The sequence below is a fragment of the Physeter macrocephalus genome, chromosome 2 (assembly GCF_002837175.3).
Source record: "Physeter macrocephalus isolate SW-GA chromosome 2, ASM283717v5, whole genome shotgun sequence".
In the NCBI taxonomy this organism is placed as follows: Eukaryota; Metazoa; Chordata; class Mammalia; order Artiodactyla; family Physeteridae; genus Physeter; species Physeter macrocephalus.
This window is the reverse complement of record NC_041215.1, coordinates 100,087,979-100,112,239: the sequence shown is the minus strand read 5'-3', so window position 1 is coordinate 100,112,239 and position 24,261 is coordinate 100,087,979. Positions and strand designations below refer to the sequence as shown.

The window sequence follows — 24,261 nt, the reverse complement described above, 5'->3', positions numbered from 1 at the left end:
TAATCTCTAGGTCCATCCATGTTGCTACAAATGGCATCATTTCATTCTTTTTTATGGCTGAGTAGTATTCCATTGTATATATGTACCACATCTTCTCTATCCATTCATCTGTCGAAGGACATTTAGGTTGTTTCCATGTCTCGGCTATTGTGAATAGTGCTGCTATGAACATAGGTGTGCATGTATCTTTTTTGAATTAAGAGTTTTGTTTGGGTATATGCCCAGGAGTGAGATTGCTGGATCATATGGCAACTCTATTTTTAGTTTTTGAGGAACCTTCATACTGTTTTCCATAGCGGCTGTACCAATATACTTTCCCACCAACAGTGTAAGAGGGTTCAAAACATGGGCTTTGAGATTTAAAAAAGCAAGGAATTGCATTTTAACATCTATGATCTCGTTATGTGCACAGGAATACTAAGTAAATCGTACTTCACCTGTTAAATAAGCTCAGTTTCAAAATCACGAATTAGAAACTAGTGTTTGCTAGAGAGTAGGGGGTGTGGGGAGGATGCAGAATGGGTGAAATAGGAGAAGGGGATTAAGAGGCGCAAACTTCCATTTGTAAAATGAATAAGTCACAGGATGTAATGTACAGCAAAGGGAATATAGTCAATAACATTATAATAACTTTGTATGCTGACAGGATGGTAACTAGACTCGCAGCGGTGGCCATCTCACAATGTATCAAATTGTGGAATCACTACGTTGTATACCTGCGACTAATATGATAGTGTATGTCAACTCTACTTCAATTTTAAAAAGATAGAAAAAGAGGAAAAAAGAAGAATCCTTCTGTTCTACCTGGAAATCTCCCCAGCTGTATCTCTTGGGCCTTGGTTCTACCTGGAAATCTCCCCAGCTGTATCTCTTGGGCCTTGGTTCTTATTTTTCTGTCCCCACTTTTTCTCTTTCTTTGGCACACCTGCCAAAATAACTACCCGCCATAAACAGGGTCCAGCCTTCTGTGACTCTTCCGTGAGTGTGCTCCTAGAGATGAGGGTTAGGAAATGAATGAGTAGAGACTCCTACACGGTGTTCATGGCATTCAAATAGGCATAATGGTGGTTTTCTGACTCTTCAGAAGATGACAGCTCTCATCTCTCCTAGCCCCTTACTCTTTGCTCATTTCAGGGTTGGGTTTGGAGTCTCAGCAGCTTCTTTGTAGACATCACTAGAGTGAATTTTTAAAATACCACATGATTTTCTGAACTCTGGTTGTCTTCTCTTTAACTCCTTAACTGCTGTTGATCTGGATCATTTTAAGGCTACCCCTCTCAGTCTTGCCCAGGAATAAAGTATATTAGATTATGGAATCCTAGCAATAATATTCAACAAATTCAGCCATTTGGTGTATGGTTGATGAAACGGAGCTGTCAAAGTATAGAATAATTTACATGTGCTGGTAGAACTAGATAAGAGTAAAATTGAGATTTAAAATTCGACCTCTTGTCTTTCCCATCCAGGATTCTTAGACCAACCCTGGGATTTAGGCAAAACTCCTGAACTCTGAGATCTATCTGAATTTTTTCCTACCCATGGATCTTTTCACTATTCTGGCTAGTGACTGATAACGTCTCTTGTCGCATATAGTGTTGTATAGTCTCCGAGCTGTGACTAGATTAAAGTAAAATATTACATGGGAAAACAATATAATGTGACAGAGTTTGAGAAGCTTGCCTGAGACCTGAGCCTTTTGTGGCTGACAAGCCTTAATGGACTTCTAGCTTTTGTTAGCTGTCTTAAAGACGCAGGTGCGCAATTGAAAATGAAGGCAAATGTTTTTAGCCTAATCGCAGGTATGCATGGGATCCCAGTACTTCCTTACATAACCAGTCTGGTGTGGATGAGAATACTTTTCCTCCCCCAGAACTCCAGCTGCCTTTCTTCTTTGTTGGACCACAGTTTGTTGAGATCTCAGAGATGTAAGCAAGAGTCTTTGGAAACCGTGGTACTTAGGTTTGAAAAGAACAGATGCTGTCATGCTTGATCATCCTAAAGCTGTCTCCTCATGATCTGGACTGACATCCATTCCTAGGAGGAGGCCCAGGTAGAGTGGGGCCTGAAACCTTATTTAATTGCCATTAATGTCCAAATGGTTTCCTGCCTCCATTTCTTGTCTTCTTCCTGTAACCCCAGAAGGAAAATAAGAGGGGGGATATTTTGAGGTGTGACCTCAGCCCTCAGGGACAATCTCTTAATCGGGCCACTCTGCATTTGGTTTATTGAAACTGGAATGGGGCCAGATAACTTCTGGTCTCATGGCTTTATCATGTCAGTATCATACATATAGATGATTAGATATAGACTTTATTTTGCTATTAAGGCACTGGGAATACATAATACTATTTTGAAAGATTAATGCAGTATGCTTGCTACAAAATTGAAACCTCAAAACAACATAAAGTTAAGGAGTTATTTTAGCCTTTGTCATCTTACTACATTAAAATTAAAGATCATAACATTTCTTTCTGAATTATAATAAATACCCAAAGAGAAAAGCTACCTAGGTTTTTCTGTGGAATTCTGAAATGGAGCTGAGTTTTCTGGTCACTTTTCCTTCATTAATTTTAATGCCCTCAAAATGTGTCATTTTTTAAGTTCTTCGTGTCTAGCTCTAGTAGTAGGTATTAAAAAACATATATGCCTAGTGCCCAGATGTTGGCTTGCAATATCATTCTTCAATAAAAGGGACTAGGGCTCCTTGGAGAAATGGGTGATTCTAGGACTGGGGCAGGAAATATACAAGATGGCACCTGAAGCATCTTGTGCCAGAAAGTATAGAGGAGCTCAGACAGCTCACAGTGATGTCAAAGGGACAGAAGAACCAACTGAAAGAGCTGCCAGTGGTCAAAGCTGGAATAATTTGAGCAACAAAATAAAGTAGTATTGGATTAGAACCTCAAAGTATAAAATAAATATCTATATACTGATATAAATAAAATAAATATCTATATACTGATACAAATACACAATTGAATAAATAAATAAATAACAATAGACAAATTTGTGCAGAAGATTTCCAAATAATTCTGCATAATTCCCTGCTCCTTAATTGTGAGTTGCACATAGTGACTTTCTTCCAAATAGTACAGTATGAAAGAGGGAAAAAGAAGTTAAGTCTACAGTGGAGAAGCCTGACAAACACACAGCCAGGTGATCAAGGCTAAAATCTAAAATCAACAGTGATATATCCTGTTGATAGTACTTACCCTTGGTATGATGTGATGAGAATGACACTTTACTGTCTTCCTCCCAAAAACATGTAACACCAGTCTAATCAGGAGAAAACATCAGATAAATCCAAATTGGGGGACATTCTACAAGATTACCTTATCAGTCCCCTTAAAACTGTGAAGGTCCTCAAAAACCAAAAGCATCTAAGAAACTGTCACAGCCAAGATGAACCTAAGGAAACGTGGCAATTAAATGTAATGTGGTATCCTGAATGGGATCCTGGATCAGAAAAGGGACATTAAGCAAAAACGAAAGAAATCTGACTAAAGTATGGGTTTTAGTTAATAATGTATCAATATCAGTTCATTAATTGTAACAAATATACTGTACTTAAGTATGGGTTTTAGTTAATAATGTATCAATATCAGTTCATTAATTGTAACAAATGTACTGTACTTATGTAAGGTGTTGATAAGAGGGAAAGAGTGTGAGGTATATAAGAATTCTCCCTACTATCTTTGTAACTTTTCTATAAATCAAAAACTAATCTAAAATAGAACATTTATTAAAGAAAGCATAGAGTCAGGATTTGGGGAGATTTATAGAGAATGTTTCCCTGAACAACTTTTCTTATTTCTTTGCTGTCTGATGAGTGATTGCCACCAGGGTTTGGTATGTGTATACTTCCTTTTGCACTTGAGGTCAGGAGAGTAATAAGTATATAGATACAGTTAATTCTGTGGAAGGAATTAGTAGAGGTATTGGTATGTATAGAGTATTATTTTGTGTTGCTGAAGTCAACTTTGTTATCTGTGAGGGAATAATACTTTGCAATTCTTATTGATACCATCTCGCTGATTGTATTTTCTACCTGTCAAAATCAGGGTCTTTATTTATAATAGATTAGTGAGGGTATAAAGAGAAAGGGATTTATTTTTAAGAATGATGCGTCGGCCTGCCCTCCAAAAAGGTGTGAATTAGCACATTCACTCAGAGACTTCAGCTCTGTTTTAAGATGTTTCTTTGCGTAGATCTTGACGCATGATATATAGGTTGTTCCTGAAATGGAAGAGCTGAGTCAAGAGAAATGATGGGAAATGTTATAGTCATAAATTTACAGGACGACTACAAATTCCATGTGCGGTAGAATTAACCCCAGAGTAGTAGAGATGCCTGTATTCAATTAAAAATACAAAAATAAATCTAGAACCTATTAATGTAAATATACTAGTTGACAGCTAATTATTATATCTCGCTAAAATAATGCTTCATGTTATGCTTGGCTTCTTTATGAAAAGCAGACGGTTTCTAAGCAAACCACTGTGATTTAATTTGGTCAGCACTGAAGGTTTTGTTCTAGTCATTAAAATTTCCACTCAGCTTAATTTGGTTATCTGCTCTTGCAAAGTGGGGAAGAGGAGAAGACAGCAGTGGTGGAAGAGCTTGGAAACTGAGTCATCTTGACTGAATGTGGTGGGAAATTACATACTCTAGTTGCCTCTTTCTGTTGTGCTTCTGTCCGCCTAGAAGTTGCTTCTTTAGGAAGGGAGCCAGTAGAATACCGCATATTCTCCAGTGTATTATTTTCTTCTAAATGTGTGGTGTCAAAACTTAGCTAGGCAGACTGTCGTGTTCTGATGGGACATTTGGGGCCATTCACTTCTTTTTATTTATTTTTTTATTGAAGTACAGTTGATTTACAATATTGTGTTAGTTTCAGGTGTACATTCACTTCTTAGTACCCAAAACAAGTAAGGAAATAATGGCCTGGATAAAGAGAGGATGTTTACACTGTGATTGCCTCACCTCTTTTTTTCTCCATGGCCAGCTCTATAAAAGGCACCTTTCTTTAGGAAAGAATGAGTTCATTATATGTAAGGTGACATTGACGTGACATTAGTCATCTGTCTTGCAAAGCCACACTTGGACTAGGGAGGGGATGCGCGCACACAATTTTAGTTTGGGGGTTTAAGAACAGGTGCGCTCTTCCTGTGATATTTCTACTTAGACAGATGAAAGCAACTAGGGAGGATGAGATCTGAAAGGTTTCTTGGGTCCCTGCTTATAAAATAACCAGCAGCTCTTAACATCTGACTGATCTAGAAGTTGTTTGGGATCCTGGGCTTGATCATTTATTCCCCCCAAATTTGTAAAGCTTCAAGTGAAACTTGATGGTGCTGCTTGTTTTCTTCTAAAAAGAGACACTTGCAGGATAACCTAACTGATCCATACCGTGCTGGAGAAGGGTGCTTCTGTATCTAGGCTTTGACTTGGTATCACCAGGTAAAACTTTGTCATACTGATTGCTCACAAAATTCCTTACTCACCCATCAGGCCTTCTTTAGTGGCTCAAGAACCAAAGCCTTGCTGCTATAAATATCTGAGGCTGGATCAGGTGTGTAGGCCATTTGTGCCTGAACCAACTTGTAAGAAAGCAGAGTCTTCCAGAAAACTTGTAGGAAATGATAGTGAGACTTCCAAATGGCACCATCCTCTTTCATTTTATAGTCTACTTCCTTTGGAATACTTGGTAAATTTTAGTTGAAAATAAAAAACAGGAGAATAAAACTATTTATTTTAACAAATATTGGCTGCTACTAACAACTCGGGTGGTGTCAGCCCAGCAACAGGATGGTGTTTAAAATGCCTTATCGGCACTTCATGGGGCTCCAAACGACATTGCCACCCTAAGGACATCTGTGTTTATTCCGAAATGGCCTCAGATGCAGCTGTTGTGTGGCTACACACTCGTTGTCCGGAGTTTCATTATTTCCATGCCAAGTCTTTAGCCGTGGAACCAACCTAACTGGCCGAACAGGAATGTAACAAATGAGCCCTGTGATATGAGTCATATTAACTATTTATATGGAAGAGGTTGCTAAAACAGGAAGCGCATGCATAAGGTATCCTGCTGGGACACGTCTTATTGAATTAGGTAGACATATGTAATGTGTAGTCAACAACCTGCCCTCAGATATGCGGTTCTAAATTTCAGATTATAATCAAATCAAACTTTAAAAACTGTCTTGGCTTTAGAGTGACTCTATCAGTGCTGCTAGAGTTAAAAAACAGCAGATAAAAGCCTGAGCAGTTGAGGAAGATACCTTTCCCTCCTAGAGGAGCTGCTAGCTTTGTTCTCTCTTGGGAAAAAAGGAGTTTTACTTTTCAACTTAACTCCTCAGGGAACATTCATTGTATCTTTAGCCAGATTTAGTTATCATCATGAAAACGAACCAATCAGTGAGGTCCATCTTTGTTGTTTTAACAAACTTTACCATATTAGAAGATATTAGACTTGGAAAAGACAAGGAGCAAGCTTTCTAAGCATAATTCACTTGAGCGATTTCTGACAGTGTTTGCTAATTGGGTTGTCTGTTAAGGACTGGCATGACCTATTAATGCATTGAATATAAGGCAGACTTGTGCAAAACTGTTCACTCCTCTAGATGCGAAATAACAATGTAAATTATATTGATTTCCTTTAGAGAGCATCAGACAGCTCCACTCAGTGATTCAACAATATAAACTGATCCCCTCCTATGTATCAGGCTAAGTACTCAGGATCCAAAAATGAGAAAGACATAGTCCCTGCCCTCAGTAGGGTTACAGTTTAGATGTGTGTCTGGTGGGAGTGAGACACACAGGCAGACAATTATAAGACACTCTGCTAAGTGCGGTATTATTAAAACACTGAGAGTTGAAGCTCAGTGAAAACCTGCTGTTTCTAACTGAATGCCACTGTTTAATTTTAAGCAGCTAAAAACCCATTTTACTTATACCAGTTGTCTCTTTGTAAGAAAACTGACTCAGAGTGTTTGGCTCATGTTTCAGCTGTCTGTGACCCTTATCCTCGTGTGCCTTGATTGTGTCTGAAGGCTTCTGCAGAGCAGGGACCCTGCAGACCAGGGCTCACTCACGGTCTCACCCTAGGGTGTGTGCAACTCTCCTGGAGGTTGCATACACCCTAGGGTATCGTCCTCATTTTATCTTTCCTTGAAGTGATCCTCGCTAAAGAAGAGGGTTTAGGGTAAGTCAGGTTTTTTAATAAAGCATTTTCCTCCTGCTTTCTTCTGTAGCAGGGGTTGACAAACTTTCTCTGTAAAGGGCCAGATAGTAAATATTTTAGGCTTTGCAGACCATACATTCCCTGTTGCATCTACTCAACTCTGCCATCATAACAGGAAAGCAGACCCAGACAACACATAAACAAATGGGCGTGGCTGTGTTCCAATAAAACTTTATTTACAAAGCCAGGGGTTGGGCCAGATTTGGCCCTCAGGCCATAGTTTGCCATAAGCAACGTTGTTTTGCTTACGACCATTTAAAATTTATTGAAGGGTGAGCTGTAAGGAGTAATGAACATTACACTTGGGATCAGGAAACCGGTGTCAAGACCTGGATCCTCCACTACAGCTTTCATTTGATACAAGTCAGTGATTTCCTTCAGCCCCGGTCTTCTCAATGAAATGAGGGGATGGACGAAATGACTGCTCAGATGCCACTGATGGCATTCTGTGTTTCTGAAGAGACACAGGGGTCTGAAATTCACCATCGATAGGAAATTTAGAGATGTTTTGCATCCACATGGATCCAGGTAGACTGGAATCATGAACTCAGTCTCACAAAGTGACATTTAGTAGGAAAAGTGTAACGTCTAGTACTTAGGTTTTAAAAAGATACAGTGACGTGCAGACAGGATGGGAGAGTCCTAGGTTAAAGAAGCATCGGTGAAAGGTTTGAGCTGATGACTAGTTCATGATGAGTCAACAAAGTCAAGTGACCGCCCCACAAGGCAGAGTGACATTAAGCTGCATTAGTGGGGAAAAGTGTCCTGGAAGGGAGGTCAAGAGCCCTTTCTAAGTTTTTGCTAACGAGACCACACCTTGAGTGTTGTGATCAGCATAGACACCGCCCCTTAGGTCAGACTTTGACACCTGGAGAGTGTCCAGAGCAGAGGACCAGTGTGGTGAGGGAATTCCCTACCCTGCATGGAGAGGAGGTTGAAAGAAGTGTCTGTGTTCATGAGCAAGGAGGGGGCAGGGACCAAGGATATGGAAACTGCTGAACTTAGAGTTCTTGTAGAAAATGACTTTTGAAAAAAAATGTACATCTTTAGCATCTAGATTAATACCCCAAACATAATAGGCCCTCAAATATTTGTTGAAAGAAAACCTCTAAGTATGTGAAGAACGTTCAAGTGGAAGAAGTATTCTACTTGTTCTTGGTGGCGTCAGAGACCACAACTAGGACAGTGGAAGGAAGCCACAAGACGCTGCCTTGGTCTCGGCACCAAGAGGGGTAGCCTGCGTCACTGTACCTGGCAGGCAGCCGGAGGGCTGCTTTGGGAGCCGCCCCCGGCAGGGTGATCTGAGCATAGTCCCATGGTTCCTGGTAGCCACAGTATATTCAGCTGCCCCAGAAGGCAGTTCTGTCATGTCACCTTAAGGCCTCTCTGGCCTTGAGAGTCTGCTGTGTTTGCATTTTTCTGTACACATAGGTTTCTTGTCAGTCTACACTCATATCTCCCAAAGTGCGTTATTTTGGGACTGGTGAGGTGTGAGATGATTGTAGCTATTACATAGACTGACATGTTTTATTTTAATATTAATGTGTTGCTTTTAATGTGTATTAGAAAAGATATAAAGCTAGCACATCATAATTCCATCAATACTGTGTAAGACAAGGCTACATTGGAAAAGCAAGTAAAGCTAGAAATATTAAGGGAATGGCAGTGCGTATATCGCAAAAATTGAGAAAGTAGTTAGGTGGATAGCTGAGGTCTGTTCTAAGTAAATTCTATTAAACTCTTGTCTAAGACATACAAAAACCATTTCATTTTTCTTACTAGTATTCCAACTCCCTCTTCTACCTATAATAGGATGCTTTTCTCTATCACACAATCCCATCACCACACAAGACTCAGATGAATTCTTTGTCATTAAAAAATAAAACCAGTAATGCCCATCGGAGGAAATTCCATAGAGGAAAAAAAACAGAGTGAACAAAGGAAGTCTTATAAAATCCCACCACCTCAACTTATCCGTAGCTTTCATTCCCCCTTCAGAATTCCTTCCTGTCTTTGAACCCTTGTGTAAACTTTTTATCATAGGGTAGATGTACTTTACATTTTTCATTTTAAATTGAGCATATCAAATTGCTTTATTGCAAACTCCTCTTTGCTGTGTTTTTTGCTCAGCATTGTTGGCCACTTGTCATTCCTCAAACCTCACACAATCATTTCTCAAACTTTACTTTGACCCTGATGTCTTTGTAAGTAAAATGGAATTTACACTGTAGTTCAGGCGCTGGAGTTTCAGCCTCTTCTCCAAATACTTTACCGAGGAAGCTTTAGACACCCTCACTTTTCTTGTTTAAAATTTTCCGTGGCGTTTTATAATTTAAAGTTTTCACATGAACCCTATCATTCCATCTTTTGCCTCTGATCTCCCTAGGAGGCCTTGTATCTGTAATATCCTCTCACCAATTCACTAAAGTCTCTTTCCTTCCCCATTTAAAAGTGTTTCGGAAATCCATGAGGACTCCATGTCCCATGGATGTATGTAGCTGATGCCCTCTGGTTTACCTGCTTAAATAAAGCATTCCCACTGTACTCTCTCTCCCCATAACCTGGCTCTGGGCATTTCAATTTACCTTTTTCTGCATATTTATACAATCAAATTATTAGCATACTGCCTATCTCATCCATTATCTGATATGTAGCTTTAGTTTTAGATATGCTCCATATAAATGTCCGTTACGTTATTTTGGGTCAAAACATGTTTGAGATCAGGAATCATGATCATTCAATTATGTCCAATGTTTTGGACAATCCTGCTATGTGGATAATTAGACTTCTAAGGAGTTCTGTAGAAAGTTGAGCACTGTAGAAAATGTGCCTAATAAATAGAAAAAAATAATAACTGGTTGTTCTTTTTGTGAATTTTTTAAAGGCTGGATTACAGTGGACCTTCCAGAGAGTTTTTCTTCCTGGTATCCAGAGAACTCTTTAACCCATATTACGGCTTATTTGAATATTCAGCCAATGACACATACACAGTACAAATAAGTCCCATGTCTGCTTTTGTAGACAATCACCATGAATGGTAAGTATTTTTTTCTCCAACACTTTTCTTCAGCTGATTTTCTGTGATGTTAGTTTTTATAGGAACCCACACTTTTTTTTAAAACATTTTTTCCCTTGGAGAAAATCATATTTTCAGTTAACTATCTCATTTGACTCTTGTTTGTGTTGTCAAATTTAATATACAGGCAGTCTCCAAGCTAGGAATAGATTATGTTCCATAAGACCAATTTTAAGTGAGTTGGGTAGAATTCAAAAGGTTTTTTCCACTGAAAGAAAGTTGCAGGTGATGTTAGGTTCCCAGCAAGACCCTAAATCCCTCTCTGCAGCTTTGGGCCACTCTGAGATCTGATGGGGGCAGGTGGGGGCTGAGTAGGGGAATGTCCTGACCCAGAGGTCAGGCAGCCCTTGGGGAAGTGGCTAACACTGGGGGAGGGGCAGAGCAGCTGGGCTGTTGGTGTTGTAGGGGGAGGGAGGGCTGGAGGATCGGGTGCCCTGGAGGAACGGAAGGTGGAAGAGAATGCTGGCAGGCAGGCAGGCAGGAGTGCGGAGTCACAGCAGTGGCCCCTTACCCTAGTGACTGTTTCAAGTTTGTAGCCAGGAATTGCCCCTTTCCTAATTTCTCACACAAAACCAAGGAAAACTGGGCTAGGATTCCCATCTGGGAATTATTTATTCTGAAAATCCTGAATTGCACTCTTTTCATGACGTTTTTTTTTTACATGCCTGCCTTTATAGACTTGAAGTATCTTTATAACCCCTGTTTGCTTGTTCCTGTTCATTTTCACTGTAGTAACAAAAAAAAGAACATGAGTGCGACTCATGGAAACAATTTCTTTGAGTCATGAGGTTAATATTGGTGGGTGGAGGGCATTAAGTTTTAGGACTTATTCTTCAAATTAACTTCCGTTTAACTACAATTTGGAGTCCTCCTAAGAGTAGCTATGGCAGTTATACTAACATAAGTGGATAAAGAAAAACAAAGCTGCTGGACATTCATCTTAAAATGGTTGCCTAACACTAAAATTACAAGTGAATAGTATGAACCTCAGTGTGGATTTACACTTTCGGAAGGCACCAGGCTTTCAAAGAGCTAGAAACTTGAATACTTCCGAAAAAGAAAATACATGTACATCTCAGCAAACCCAGTCATGACAGATATATTTAATAAATTTTCCGAAGTGATTCAGTATAGAGTTGAGCACTGAAATTTTAAAGAACAGAATGTCCCATGAGGAAACTCCCTCAAATGTACACATGCATGGTTCTTGGATGGTGAGTTATAATCAAGAGAGGGGTTTGAGAGAGAACAGAAATAGGAACTTTCTCACTCTGAGACTGGGCTTTTCCTCAAAAGGGAATTGCCACTAGGTTTGCATTAGAGAAATCCTGCTAATATTCATGCAAGCAAACTACAAGGGGACAACATTTTTCCCACCACCACTGGTCTCATTCTGTCAACATTTCTTAGAAGTGATTTAGGGAAATTTCACTGCCATGCTAACAGGAAATTCATGTTGGCCATGTAGGGTGCTACATGGTGGACATTACTGACACGGGGTGAAAGTGGAGTAGTATCTCTCTGAACATCAGAGTGAAACAGATTTCTTCTACCAAGGAGATGTGAATATCAGCCTAATGAAGACCCAGCCTGCAGTGCACACAAACTCTCATGGAAAAACTTAGATGATTAGAGCTGGAAAGCATTCTTTTTTTTTTTTGCGGTACGCGGGCCTCTCACTGTTGTGGCCTCTCCCGTTGCGGAGCACAGGCTCCGGACGTGCAGGCTCAGCGGCCATGGCTCACGGGCCCAGCCGCTCCGCGGCATGTGGGATCTTCCCGGACCGGGGCACGAACCCGTGTCCCCTGCATCGGCAGGCGGACTCTCAACCGCTGCGCCACCAGGGAAGCCCTGGAAAGCATTCTTGAGAGCAAATAGAACCATTCAGAAATTGCTCCATGACGTGTAAGCCATCTCCTGCTTTTCCTTCACAGGTTCCGGTTCAGTGGTAGGATCCTTGGTCTTGCACTAATTCACCAGTATTTGTTGGATGCCTTCTTCACACGGCCCTTTTATAAGGCTCTTCTCAGAATGTAAGAGTGTTTTTATTGCTTATGTAATTAGCATGTAAAGAATGTAATATTTCCTTTATCAAAAAGGGTCTTTTGACAATGTCATTTATCGGCTCACTATCTCAAATCTCTTATTACTTACTTAATAGTGATTTAGATTTCTGAAACTAATCAACTAATATAATTTCAAATGTGGTTACTGGATTTTTCCAGCTTCTGTTCCTTTATTCCTGTCTTGCTCCCAAAGGCTTAGTTTTGCTCCACTCTGAATAATTCATTCTCATTTGTTGCTACACATGTTTCTTCAAAACAATTGTACTTCAAATACAGTGCTGGAATTCCTGTGGTATTAATGCCGATTATTAATAGAATAGTTGTGGCTTAGTCTTGGTGACTCACAGCCCCCCATCTTTCACAAGATGCATTTTACATTTTGCTTTATGCAAACTTTCAACTGTTTATTCTTGGTTCATATTTTCATTCTCCTTTTTTTTTTTAATTTGTTTGTTTGTTAGAGGTGGGCAATATTTTTAAAGTCCCATATTTATCTTGAGATCTCTCTATATGCAAGACAGTAATTTACGATGGCAGATGAAAATTTAGCATTCACAGAACTTTTTCTTCATTGTTAGCACAATGAAAGATTACAATTATTGTGAAATGTAGAGCAAACAGTTTCTGTCCTATAATCAGTAGTCATTTACAAGGCTGAACAGAAGAAGGCAACTATCTGTGAGGGTAGTAGCTCAAACTTGCAATGAGAAAACGCAGAATGATTGCATGGCTCTGACCAGCTCATTCCTTAACCAAGGCCATGTATCTGCTTTCTGTAAAAACGGAAGCCTAGAACTCATTTGAAAGCAAAGTATTTCTAATGGTTCTTAAAGAGGGTCAGTAGGAAGACTTTTGCCATCCTCCCTTTTGGTATATGGACCGATGAAGTCCTGGGCACCTGGACACTGGCTTCTGCCTCTCTGGTTCTTCTGGCCCATTTGCATCTTCCCATTTCATTGCCTTATCTCTCATTTTCCATTTAAGCTTCCTGAAAGGGTAGTCTATACTGACTGTTGACACACCCTCAACACATTTTAGCCTGGCTTTTTTTCCCACCAATAACCTATGGAAGCTTTTAAAGAATGTTTTTTAGTCTTTATCTTAATGGACCATTCTGCTGCTTTTGATACTGTTGACCCCTCCCAACCCCACCCATTTCTCTTGAGTTCTTCCTTCACTGGCCTATGTGACACTGTGCTCTCCTGGTTCTCCTTTTACTTTTATGCCTCCTTTGTGGATGTCCTGACTTGCCCTTAAACCTTGATGTTCCTGAAGCTTCCATTCTTGTCCCCTTGCTTTTCTCTCTCTGTGTGCTCTCATGGGATATCCCTTTGCCTGTCTCATCTACTCTCCAATCTGCACCCACAGACATGATCTCCCTTGAGTCGTAGGCTCAAGCAGTCAACATTCCACTGAATATCTCCTCTTGTATGTCTCACAGGCACCTCAGAATCAACATGGTTAAGACTAGACTCATCAATTTCTCCTGACCTAAAAATGTACCTTCTCCCTTATGCCCAGTCACAGTTCAAGGTGCCAACATTCTCAAGTCACTCTGGTCAGAAATTGGGCGTCAACCTTAAACAGGGATGGTAAATACACAGCACAGTTTCTTCTCTTCCCCACCTCCTGCCCCATTCCCATGGTACAGGTCACAAATCATTTAGGTACTTTTTCCTGCTGAACTCGTTGTGGCCTCAGGAATTTTTCAACTTTTGGCCCTCAAGACTGGCAATGAATCAGAGTTGTCTTGTAACTTGAGTTCATTTGCCATCCCATTTTAGATATACTTCTTTATACTACCCAGTAAAACCATTTATTAATTTCCACATTCACCTCCTAAATAATTCTTAAATTTATCTTCTCTACCCTAATAGCTGTGCCCTAATTAAAATCCTTATCTTATTTATCTTATTTTGGCCAGATTACTCTAGTGATCTATTAATTGGTTTCCACCCAATGATTACCACCACCCCCAATTTTAAGTAATCCTCTACACTGCCACTTCCAGAAGAACAATTTAAAGTTACACCCCATGTCTCACCATGTCATTCCCTGTTTTAAAACCTTTCGGTAGTTCTGAATCACGAAGCTGCTTAGAATGACATTCAGACCTGCTCCCAGCTACCTTTCCAGCCTCATTCTCTAGACATTCTGTCTTGTGGTTAACTCTCTGATGCTTCCAGTATGCTTGGAAAATCTGTATACTCCATCCCTTTGTGCTTTGCTCAGGTTGTCTTCTTCTCCTATCTCTCTTTTTCCCCTTCTTCTCCTTTTCATCCATCCCCCTTTACCTCTCTAGCTTGAAACATCCTGCAAACTTTAATATAGGTATCATCTGCTCCAAAAGGCTTCTTCTAAATCTCCAGGTCAAAGTAAATGCTTTGCATGTTTGCTGTGGGAGGTTCCTATATCTACCTTATCTTTTTTTTTTTTAACTGAAGTGTAACGTACATATAAAAAAGTGCACTAATAATAAGTGTTACCCACCCTAGGCTATCACTTATCACCTTATGTTAACTTATCTATTTGTGTCCCTGTCTCTCCAGCTAGACCATTAGCTCCTTGAGGGCAGTAACTGTTTATCAAGTAGCTATTAAGATATTTGGCACATACTTGATGCCTAATACATGTGTAGACTGAACTAAACAAAATGGTCTTTGAAATTGGACTGATGGGAGGAAGTTTCAAGACAACTAAAGCAAATCAATTGCTACCATCTTAAAACAGGGTCATATAATAGTAACTCCACCTCATGTAGATCTTCTCTTAGAAAACCATTATAATTGTAGAGCAATTCTGTAGCTTTCAGTTTTCAGAATCACAGAAAGGATAAGAACCATGAAGAAAAAAGGGACGTATGTGAATGTGGATCACAGAATCTAGTCTTTAAAAAAAAAAAAAAAAGTTAAAGGACAGTATAGAAACATACGAAGAATTTCTAATTAGGAGAATGATAATTTAAGATTGTATAACATAGCCAAAGTATACTGAACCCAAGTTGTCGACTCGAGTTCCATTTCCAGCTCTGGCATTAATTGTGGGTGACGGTGCAAATGGCAGCCACTCTTTGTACCTCCAGTTCTCTGTCTTAAAAGACAAAACAAACTGAGTGATTCCTAAGGCATTTTATATATCAGAATTTTTCAGTTTTATGTCAAATTTCTGAATTATTTCACTGGGTTGGTTACTGACTTTGACGAAGAACATTCCAGAACTCACTGCCTATTTTAGATGATCTTGTTCTTGTCATTATTTCTTAGTTTCTTTCCTCACAACTCTGGGTTTTTGCTAATAGCCATGACTACATATTTTTTTTCTATCTGTTTATCATCTTAGTCTCTGTGACCTGAGTGATCTAGAATACCTTGATGAAGAATTTCACCAGAGCCTGCAGTGGATGAAAGACAATGACATCCATGACATCCTGGACCTCACGTTCACTGTGAACGAAGAAGTTTTTGGGCAGGTCTGTGTGTGTGAATAACTGGTGACTAAGTGTGGTAATTGAAGGCTATTGGTTAGTGAAGAATTAATTCAGTGGGCTAAGATCAGATGCTTATTTATTTGTGGTTGGTTGCGTGGTTTAAACCCAGGTTTATGTACAGTTACAATAATCTTGGTTACAAAGGTTATTCTAATGCTGACTTCAGATTAAGATTTTCTAATTTATAGACTGTACTATTTGTATGTAGTAAACAATCTTTTTATTTCTAACTAAAATATCCTCATAAGATATTAGAATGTGCCTTGTACTAAATACAGTTTTTAAATATCCATGCTACCCCAGAGTTGAATATTAAATTATTTAATTGGCCTTTGTACTTAACTCTCATTCATGTTTGACAACTGAAATGGATTGTTTTGAAGCTGAGGGAAAGTAAACAATATTTTGGTGAAGGTTTGGAAACATATTGTTTTTTTTTTAAAGTTGGTAAAAGAGTTGGTTAAAAGATTTTCAGAAACTAAATACTAGTTCATAATTAATATTCTTAGTTAAACATTAATACTTGGCTATCTCCTGAATTTTGTATTTTGGAAAAGAAGTTCTCAATTTAACATTCACTTGAATGTAATTCTGCTTCCTTAAGGTAAACCTTTACCTAAATATTGGCTTTTTATATGTAGTTGATTGTGAATCCTAAAGGAATTTGTGAAAATGTCTTTTTGTCAAACATTCAAATAGCAGTGGGACAGAATCTGGAGCCCCTTTGTTTCCATTTAAAAGACTTATTTGTTTAATCAGGATTTAAAGCTTAACCTTCAGCACTTGCGACATTACATATATATATATATATATATAATTTATTTTTTCTTTTTAGGTAATAGCTAACCTTTTTTTTTTTTTACATCTTTATTGGGGTATGATTGCTTTACAATGGTGGGTTAGTTTCTGCTTTATAACAAAGTGAATCAGCTAAGCCTCAGTTTTGATTGAAAACACAATCCCTACCTCTTAGAGAGAGTGTGCAGTAACCACTGAATATAATTCGTAGTGCATAGTAGACATAACAAATATCCTTTTGTGTTAATTTGAGCTGATCTCCCTGTGCTATGCGACTGCTTCCCACTAGCTATCTATTTTACATTTGGTAGCGTATATATGCCCATGCCACTCTCTCACTTTGTCCCAGCTTACCCTTCCCCCTCCCCGTGTCCTAAAGTCCATCCTCTAGTAGGTCTGCATCTTCATTGCCATCTTGCCCCTAGGTTCTTCATGACCTTTTTTTTTTTTTCGATTCCATATATATGTGTTAGCATACGGCATTTGTTTTTCTCTTTCTGACTTACTTCACTCTGTATGACAGACTCTAGGTCCATCCACCTCACTACAAATAACTCAATTTCGTTTCTTTTCTCAGGGTATATGCCCAGTAGTGGGATTGCTGGGTTGTATGGTAGTTCTATTTGTAGTTTTTTAAGGAACCTCCATACTGTTCTCCATAGTGGCTGTACCAATTCACATTCCCACCAGCAGTGCAAGAGTGTTCCCTTTTCACCACACCCTCTCCAGCATTTATTGTTTCTAGATTTTTTTGATAATGGCCATTCTGACCAGTGTGAGATGATATCTCATTGTAGTTTTGATTTGCATTTCTCTAATGATTAATGATGTTGAGCATCACATATATCTTTAACCGCTGAGGCTCTCAGACGTCTGCTCATTGCTTAGTTTCCCCTGAGCATCGGTGGGTGCCTGGGCTCTGTGCTGGTGCCACACACCCTGCTTGTGGGATGTACCCGGGCCAGGGCAGAGACAGGTAGCTGGCTGATTCCAGCTCATTGGTAGCAGTGGTCTGACAACATCAAGAGTATTGCTTTATGGTCAGTGCTTTTGTTTTTTAATCGCAGATTACCGAACGAGAATTAAAACCAGGGGGTGCTAACATCCCAGTCACCGAGAAGAATAAGAAGGAGTACATCGAGAGGATGGTGAAATGGAGGATTGAGAGGGGTGTTGTGCAGCAAACAGAGAGCTTAGTGCGTGGCTTTTATGAGGTAAAGACAATCAGCAGGAGTGGGGTTCTCAGTCTGATGTCAGCAATACCTTGGTCCACATCACTGTACTTCATATGTGTGCAATATTTCCATTTCTCTTTGGTGTATTTACTGTTGCTATTTCAATTCAAACACTTCAACGTTTTTCCCTGTATGTTTTAAGAACACACAAAAAAGCTTATTGCCCTGTTACAAGAAATCACTGAAATAAAACGACCTGCATTCAAATAGCATTTGACGATTTAATGACCACTAATAACATTTAAGTCACGCATTTTACTCATGCTTAGATATGTGTAATCAGATCTCATGCCTGATTTGTGAAATGATTGTATCTGAGGGTCAGAATGAGTTGCAACAAATATTCCATATGACTTCTTCCGTGCAAAAGCCATAACTAAAATAAAAATAAACTGTGAAAGTGACTGGAGCACTAGATCTTCTCCAAAAGAGAAAAAAAAAAAGCTGGATTAATCAGTGACCAATTATAAAACAAAAATTCTGTCGAGAACCTCATCAACCTTGTACTAAAAATATATTTGTGGGCTTCCCTGGTGGCTCAGTGGTTGTGAGTCCGCCTGCCGATGCAGGGGACGTGGGTTCGTGCCCCGGTCTGGGAGGATCCCACATGCCGCAGAGCGGCTGGGCCCGTGAGCCATGGCCACTGGGCCTGCGCGTCGGGAGCCTGTGCTCTGCAGTGGGAGAGGCCGCAGCGGTGTGAGGCCCACATACCGCAAAAAAAAAAAAAAAAAAAAAAAAAAAAAAAAAAATATATATATATATATATATATATATTTGTAGAGAGCTTTACATGTTTTAAAGTGCCTGCACACAATAAATCCATAGTATTCCCAAAACTCACTGTGCCCTCCTTTTCTGATGAGACTTAATTATAGCTGAGGCTTCTCCAGGTTCTTAAGCCGTGTCCTGTATTCTTTTTATTCCACAGGTGGTGGATGCCAGGCTGGTATCTGTTTTTGATGCAAGAGAGCTAGAACTGGTCATCGCAGGCACAGCTGAAATAGACCTAAGTGATTGGAGGAACAACACAGAATATAGAGGAGGTGAAATTTGACTTCTAGATGGCTGGATTTAAAGTTTCAGATTAGAGGGAAGCAAGCGATTTGGCGCATTGGCCTGGATCCAGGCCAGGCAGAGGCGCTTGCACTCTAATCATAGGTCTGATGCAGTCTCCTTTGAGACCTTGGCCAAGGTACATGCCCTTCTTTCCCTAGCGAGCTCATCTGTCAAGTGGAAGGAGAGCTGTTTACACACCATCTAAGGACGTCATAACTCTTCATTGTTAGTGAAGAAATGCAGCCATAGGAGCACCAATTAATTGTTTTATGGTGTTGTTAGTGAAGCACCAGGGAGCTCATATCCAGCTGGCCAAACTCCACCTATTCTGCCTTCATTCTCAAACCTGAAGAGGCCTGCCCTCTGAGCTTCTTAATGAACAAACAACAGTTTTTCTACATTTCACCTGAACTGCTTACCAGTTGTAATTCACGGTTGAAACATGAATGGAGTAAGATATGGTTCTCAGATTTCAAGTTTCTTGAGCAAGCCCTTCTAAAATTCAAGCACTAAGTTCAACTGAAAAGGAAACTGCTGTAAGATTAGTTAAAAACTACACACGTCACCAAATGGGAAGCTTTAGGAATGGCATTTCTGTAGATCAATACAAATTTTCAATTAGTAATTGGCATCGAAGCCTTTGAAATTTGACTGCTGAATCAAGACGCTTGGAAAGGGACCTGATGCTAGCCCAGAGTTAAAGTTTTATCCAATACTTTCAATCCAAGAAAGAATACATTTTCTGAAATTTATTGTAGTGTTATAAAGTGTTCAGAAAGTCGTGACAAATGACGGTTGGTTTGGGTTTTTGTTTTTGAACTCAGAATGTGAGAGGTTAGCAGTGGTTCTGAACTTGGAGAGTGAAGAATACAACCTTTAAGTCACTGAATTAATCACTTAGCAGACTAAAATGAGAGCTGAGCAGTTCCCCAGTTATCTGCAAATTGAAACAGAGATTTTAAAAAAAACGACAATTAAAAAGATTGGAGTACAAAAGATACCTTAACATTGGCTCAGTTGCTTTTGTTTTGGGCTCTGCTTGGCTCTTCCAGCCCATCACTGTTGCCCTGGGCTGGCCTTGCCTGTCCATTTTCTCTGAAAGACAGTATTAAACTGCAGTGTCCATTGCTGCTATTTCTGAAGTCCAGTTGCTGTAATAACTCTTTTCCAATTGGCCCCGTGTATAATCCAAATATGACCTTGGCTATTATAACTTTGTTAACTATTTTCCCTAACTAGAACACAGTTTCTCCAGCATGCTACATAACTTACATCTTACCATAAATGCTATTAGCTCATTCCTTCCCCCCGTCCCCAACCCCCAGGAGATTCTAATAGCAATGCCATTCTTCAAGTCAGCCAGTTTTGTATTTACACAGTATAGACTTTTATTCACTGTATATGACTAATCGAGTACCTATTTCTATGGTTATTGTCAATCTTATCAAATGAAATCCTTGGGAGGAGAGGGCTGGGGGGAGGGGGCCGAAAAATGGCGAGATGCCCAGCTGCCATGTTTGCTAACCCACTTGGCACTGAATGAAGGGGCGGCTTTGCTGCCATTTGCCATATGTTCACAGGGCAGCTGTTTATAGAGAATAGGATGAGACATTTTTACTCCTCCTTCTCCAAATGGTTTGGCACAGACAGCAAAGGAGAGGCATAAAGGAGCTGATTCAAAGGGTCAGAAAACTCTAAAGCTATAAAGAGCCAATGCACTTATTTTATAGATTAGAAAACTGTTTGCTCAGCACCAAACAGCTAGTCTTTGCCAAAGGCAGGACAAGGAGCCTATGCATCTCCGTGTCCAGTCTAGTTGTATTTACCCTTCATTTGGATCCCTTTCTTCTCCAAGGGCATCGCTGATCAAATGGTAAACAGTAAGGCAAGATTCTCCCCAAATCCTACAACCACCGAAACATGTGAGGAAAAATTTGAATGAAAATGGTTTCTACCCACCTTCTATTTAGGACTTATTGTTGCTGACTCAGAATTAGAGTAGCTCTCTGCACATTGAATATGTCAGCTAATTGGTTTGAATCACTAACTGTGCCTTAATCCTTGTCAACCTTCTCTCTGAACTTAATTTTTCTCCGCAGAAGGTTTTAGAATCCACAGCTACTGCCTTAATCCACCTGTGGGATGATACTTTTGACATTTTATTAAATTCTAGTAAAGTATGGAATAAAAGTAACATTTAGGTTGATGATTATTTGAGATTTATTAGTTGAAGGAGTTAAAGTAATAAACTTATTTTCCCTTTTTATTAATAAAAAGTAATTTGCTTTTAAAATATGAACATAATATATAGTTTTAAAATGGTTTGCAATTATATATTGATTTGAATGATTATTTGATTTATGTCTCTCCTTTACAAGAAGCCCTGTGAGGGTCTATTTCCTTTGCCGTTGTCTCCCAAACTTAGGACACTGCTTGGCATAGCAGTGCTAGAAAATTATTTCTTAAATAAATGACCAAAAGGGTTAAACATTTCCAGTAACAGCAGTTATATTTTTCAGAAATGATATGGTTAAAATAACTCATTTGTTGTTCTTCTCTCCGCTAGTTACATTTAGTGACCACTAAATGGAAACAGAGGTTTCTTGGTTTCATTTAGTGTTTTGTTTGACTTCTGACACTCATGTGATCACATTTACAGTGTTATTCCTTGGTCTTAAATTATAAATAACCTTTAACGAATCCAAGATGATGATTTATGTCTGGGGGTCTTTTGTCGACTTGCCAGTGTCGTGGTGACTTAAGATAGAAAACTCAAAGTAACACGGGCTTTCATGATTGGTTTGATAGGATATCATGACAATCATATTGTAATTCGGTGGTTCTGGGCTGCAGTGGAAAGATTCAACAATGAACAACGACTACGGTTGTTACAGGTAAGATGCCATTAGATCATCTTTTTAATGCATTAATATAGTTATTGTTGGAATTGCATATTTTTAATAACTGCTAAGTATACTCAATAAATATATTTAGGTTTATCTGCATATTCGGGATATACTGTTTTCAGACTCTCCTGACTGCGTGGGTCTGTGGTTCCATCACTATGCAGAACATCCCCAACCTAGTCCAAGCATGTCATTAGAGTTGTGAGGAAGTACCAACTCCCATCCAAGAATCCCAGCAACAATGTCTGCCTTTACAGCAGTTTGATCCCTTCCACGAGAGGTCCCTGGGTACTCTGCAGGCCAGCATCCCTGGCAACTGAAAGAGATAATCTTCAGTCCCTTAAGAAGTGACCCAGTTCCTTGATAAAGAGTCCTTTCTTTTCTTCCATCTAACGTTCCACAAATTTGAGATAATATTGAAGTTTAAGAATACTGGGAAAACTAACTCATTTTCTTGTGATGTTTATAGTTATACAGGGCAATTGCTGGTTGGTTGCAGCTAAAGAAATATCAGACATCAAGAAGCCTTTTGGTCACTCAGGCAAAGCCTTACAAGTAGGCTGGATCTTGGCTCCTTTGGATCACAGATCTGGGTCTCAAATTTGCAGGACTAGAAGTTCTTTTTGTTTTTCATTCACCTCAGTTCGATTGGGGACTAATGCTAAGTTGACTTAGGTTCATTGATACGCCCACTTTGTTAGTCTCTAATGGGAAGTATACATGGTTTGAGCTTCTAAGCTGGTCAGCTGTACAGGACGCTGTATCTTCTACAAATCCTCCACATCCCCTTTCTCTTTATAATGCTCTGTCCTTCCTTGGTATTCTCCAGCTCTTTGTCAGAATTCTCGTGTTATAGCTCTTCTATGTCTATAAAAGCTTTATCTTTTGAGCTTTTCCACCAGTGAGCAGCTCCCCAGTACCTGTGCACATGAGCGATGCCAACCTTTCCTGGAGCCTGGTCTCTTGGCTTCACCTTCTCCTTCTGTTTTCTTGGGTTGATAGTTTGTTACAGGCACATCCAGCATTCCCTATGAAGGATTTGCTTCTCTCCGAGGGAGTAACGGCCCAAGAAGATTCTGTGTGGAGAAATGGGGGAAAATCACCGCTCTTCCCAGGTAAAGTAGAAAATATTTCTTTACTGTCACTACAGTGTTCTAGGGAGGACCTTTAGCTTATGTATATCTATATAAATATATAGATAGATAGATAGATAGATTTATTACCATTTTTATGCTGAAAGTTTGGGAGAGTGGAAAAAACTTTTAGAATGAATTTACCTCAGATTACCTTTTTAAATGAAGGAAAAAAGGTCTTCCTGGTCATACTTGGAATACATACATACATACCTTTTTTTTTTATTATTGGAGTATAGTTGCTTTACAATATTGTGTTACTTTCTACCATACAGCAAAGTGAATCAGCTATACGTATACATATATCCCCTCTTTTCTGGATTTCCTTCCCATTTAGGTCACCCCAGAGCACTGAGTAGAGTTCCCTGTGCTATACAGTAGAGTCTCATTAGTTATCTATTTTATACATAGTATCAATAGTGTATATTCATACATACATATCTTAAAATACAAAACACAACAGAACCAAAGCATTTGTTAGCAATAGGAAAAGCAGCGTTGGTCATCATGCTTGTGGCTTCTTATGATTGTGGCTCTGATTTACATTTCCAGAAGCTCTAGTTTTAAGTTTGTCATTGGTAACTATTTAGAATCCCTTCACTAAAAATGACCATTGTGGTTTCTAAGGAATATTAAATCATGTAATTGAGCTCTGTGCCTCTTCAGTCTCTTATCATACATGCCTTACCTCCCTGGGAATGCTCTCTGCATTGTACTCTCATTTGTAATAAGGTGATACATTTCCTTGGAGTGGAAAAATTTGCTTTTTGCTGCTACTAATAAATGTAAGAGACTAGTAAGGCAGTATTTGTGAGTAAAAAAAAAAAGTGTTTTGGGGGGAATGGAGCAAACTGGAGCTGAAGCAAAAGAAAAGGAGGGAGCAAATGAACAAGAGGAGTGGAGAACCGTTGGTTTCAGAACTCCTTTATCTAGTCAGCAGTAATATATTGAATTTTTGAGGTAAAAAGGATTGCCTCTCATTTTACTAATAATGAAATTGCAATCTGGGGAGGTTAAATCTTCCCAAGTGATATTAGATAGGTTCCCCAAGATGTTATCCTGAGTTTCTTTAAGTACAGTCAGCCCTCTGTATCCGCGGATTCAACCGACCACAGATTCAACCAATTACAGGTCAAAAATATATATATATATATTTTTTGTGGTATGCGGGCCTCTCACTGTTGTGGCCTCTCCCGTTGCGGAGCACAGGCTCCGGACGCGCAGGCTCAGCGGCCATGGCTCACGGGCCTAGCCGCTCCAC

At 39.4% G+C, this 24,261-nt stretch overlaps 1 protein-coding gene across 8 annotated transcripts in view; it reads left to right on the top strand.

Moving 5' to 3' along the window:
* HECW2 (HECT, C2 and WW domain containing E3 ubiquitin protein ligase 2) overlaps nucleotides 1-24,261 on the top strand; it is a 410,406-nt gene that overhangs the window by 360,976 nt on the left and 25,169 nt on the right. For all 8 annotated transcript variants that reach the window (XM_055089204.1, XM_028480351.2, XM_024115624.2 and 5 more), the window contains 7 exons: nucleotides 10,128-10,280; nucleotides 12,254-12,352; nucleotides 15,725-15,854; nucleotides 17,738-17,884; nucleotides 18,834-18,948; nucleotides 21,770-21,855; nucleotides 22,870-22,982. In XM_055089204.1, the coding sequence (XP_054945179.1) occupies nucleotides 10,128-10,280; nucleotides 12,254-12,352; nucleotides 15,725-15,854; nucleotides 17,738-17,884; nucleotides 18,834-18,948; nucleotides 21,770-21,855; nucleotides 22,870-22,982 (843 nt within the window). The remainder of the gene's footprint in view (nucleotides 1-10,127; nucleotides 10,281-12,253; nucleotides 12,353-15,724; nucleotides 15,855-17,737; nucleotides 17,885-18,833; nucleotides 18,949-21,769; nucleotides 21,856-22,869; nucleotides 22,983-24,261) is intronic.